At 58.7% G+C, this 2,508-nt stretch overlaps 1 protein-coding gene across 1 annotated transcript; it reads right to left on the bottom strand.

Moving 5' to 3' along the window:
• Nucleotides 1–17: 17 nt before the first annotated feature.
• On the bottom strand, nucleotides 18–1,459 carry CCDC33 (coiled-coil domain containing 33; the record flags this gene model as incomplete). Its single annotated transcript, XM_009070306.1, has 5 exons — nucleotides 18–103; nucleotides 514–586; nucleotides 752–883; nucleotides 1,080–1,168; nucleotides 1,264–1,459. Coding segments are annotated over 5 exons (576 nt in total), but the record flags the coding sequence as incomplete, so codon positions are not given.
• Between the last annotated feature and the right edge of the window lie 1,049 nt (nucleotides 1,460–2,508).

Below are 2,508 nucleotides of genomic sequence, written 5' to 3'. Positions count from 1 at the left end.
GGGGTGATGGGGGGTGCAGGGTGGGGGATCCTGGCCAGCTCCTCCCTCAGCCTGAGGTTCTCAGCCAGCAGCGCAGTGTACACCTCCCCTGGGAGGGAGTCACCTGTGGAATGGGGTGGGGGGGACACTGGGACGTGTCCTGCACCCCTCCCCATTCAGAGGAGAGTGTTAGGACCAAGTCCTTGCCAGGCCCATGCCCAGGGATGGGTGCTGGGGGGCTCAGGACTGATGGATCCTCACTGTGGACCATCTCAGGGAGCCCAACAGCTGGATATGGGACCCCCTGAGGGTCCCTGTCCCCTCTGGCACACACCTGCTGGTTTCTCCATGCTCCTGCCCACTCCAGTGTCCCCATTCAGAGGAGAGTGTTAGGACCAAGTCCTTGCCAGGCCCATGCCCAGGGATGGGTGCTGGGGGGCTCAGGACTGATGGATCCTCACTGTGGACCATCTCAGGGAGCCCAACAGCTGGATATGGGACCCCCTGAGGGTCCCTGTCCCCTCTGGCACACACCTGCTGGTTTCTCCATGCTCCTGCCCACTCCAGTGAGCTTCTCGCACCCGCTCTGCTCCATCACCTCGATCACCTGGGGTAGAGAGCAGAGCTGTCCCTGTGTCACCAGCCCAATGCCAGGCTATGGTGACCATCTCATGGAGGAGTGGGACTGGCCAAAGGGACCCATCTGCTCCATTGAGCCTCCTGCCCCCCAGTCTGGCCTCCTCATCCCAACCCTGTGTGCCCCCTGACTCACCTTCTCCTGCTGCCGCACTGTCTCCTCTAAGACTTTTGCCTTAGCCACCTTCTTCTGGCATCTCCTCAGCACAACTTGCTGCTGCCTGTGGACTCTCTGGAGCAGCACCAGCTCCTTCTCCCGGTCATTTTTCTGGGAAGAAGGAAGGGGAAAAGCCTCCAGGGAACTCTGTGCTGAGCCTCAAGCTGTGGGGCATCACTTGAGAGAGCCTCATGGTGAGGTCTTGTGGCTCTCAGGCAGTTGCTTGGCTTTGGGGGGGCTGTGATGCTCTCCCTGCTGCCCTCCAGCCCTGTTCCATTCCCTAGGCAGCCCCTGCCCACATCCATACCCTGATCAGCTCATTCTGCAGCTTCTGGACACGATCCTTCAGCCTCCTCATCTCCTCCGTGCTGACCACCAGCTTGTGCTTGAGGGTGGCTGCAAGACCCATGCCACATCCTCATCACCCAGCCAGGGGACACAACACCACAGTCCCTTCCACTGGGACCACCTCCCCCTTCCCCATCACACACCAAGCCTGTCCAGGAGCTCCTCCCGGGTCATGACATCCGTGTGGGCATCGTCGAGCAGCTCCTGGCCCAGCTCCCTCTGCGAGCCCAGGCTGTGCCGCAGGTGGCCGTTCTCCACCTCCAGGCTGGTGACGTGTCTCCGCAGGGACACCAGGTCTCCTGCCATCCTCTGCAGTGCCAGGCGGTAGCTGCTGGTCCCCTGCCAGCCCAGAGCAGAGCTGCTGGCACCCTGCGGCCACAGGGCTGTGCCCAGCTCTGAGGGATCAGCTGGGTGAGGTCAGCTTGAGAGTCAGACACACCATGGGGTGCTAAGAAACATCCAGAACTTCCTCTTTTCTTGCTACCATCCATCCTTCTCTTACCCATCCATCCATGCATTCATGTTTCCTTCTTTTATCTTACCCATCCATCCATGCATTCATGTATCCTTCTTTTATCTTATCCATCTATCCATCCATCCATCCATCCATCCTTCTCTTCATCATCCATCCTTCTCCAGCCACTCATCCTTCTTCTCTTCGCCATCCATCCATCCATCCATCCATCCATCCATCCATCCATCCATCCTTCTCCCCTGCCCCTCCTAACCTTCTCCTCTCCGTCCACCTATACCTCCCTCCACCCAACAGACCCTTCCTCTATTTCCCCATCTCTTCCTACCACCCCTTTGGGGGAATCTCCCAAGGATGTGGGGTGGAGCACTGTTGGAGCTGGGAGTCATCCCCAAGCTCTGAACCTTTTGGGGCTCTGCAGGTCTTTAAAAGAAGGGATGGGGTGAGAAATAATAGAAGAATGGATGTTTTAAACAGATGAACCTGGAGTTTCTTGGCACCTGTGTGGATGGGAAGCACATTACCAGGTGCTGCTGGGGGGGAAATAATTCCCTGAGGATTTGTGTCTTGTCAGGATGACCCTCTTGAATCCTTCCCTGCCAGGCTGGGCTGCAGAGAGGACCCTGGCAGCAGGGACCTTGGTCAGAGGGAGTCACGTGCCTCCAGCTCCTCTGGCCCCTGGCTCCCAGCCTTGGGTATGGCCTTGGCCAGCGGCCCATGGTGGGGCTGGGACACAGGGAGGGGGTGCAGCAGCATCACTCAGCCTTGGGGAGGGGAGGAAGGAGGGGCAGGTGCAGCCAGAGGCTTTGCTCCTTCCTCTCGATCTGTCCAGAGCTGTTTAATCCAGGATTTGGTTCATTCCCAAGATAAAAGTCACTCCAGCCAAACTCAAGGGCTGTCCCCTCCTCCCTACACC

This window comes from Acanthisitta chloris, unplaced genomic scaffold (genome assembly GCF_000695815.1).
Source record: "Acanthisitta chloris isolate BGI_N310 unplaced genomic scaffold, ASM69581v1 scaffold36042, whole genome shotgun sequence".
Taxonomy (NCBI): Eukaryota; Metazoa; Chordata; class Aves; order Passeriformes; family Acanthisittidae; genus Acanthisitta; species Acanthisitta chloris.
The sequence above is the reverse complement of the archived record's forward strand: the minus strand, read 5'-3'. Positions and strand labels throughout refer to the sequence as shown.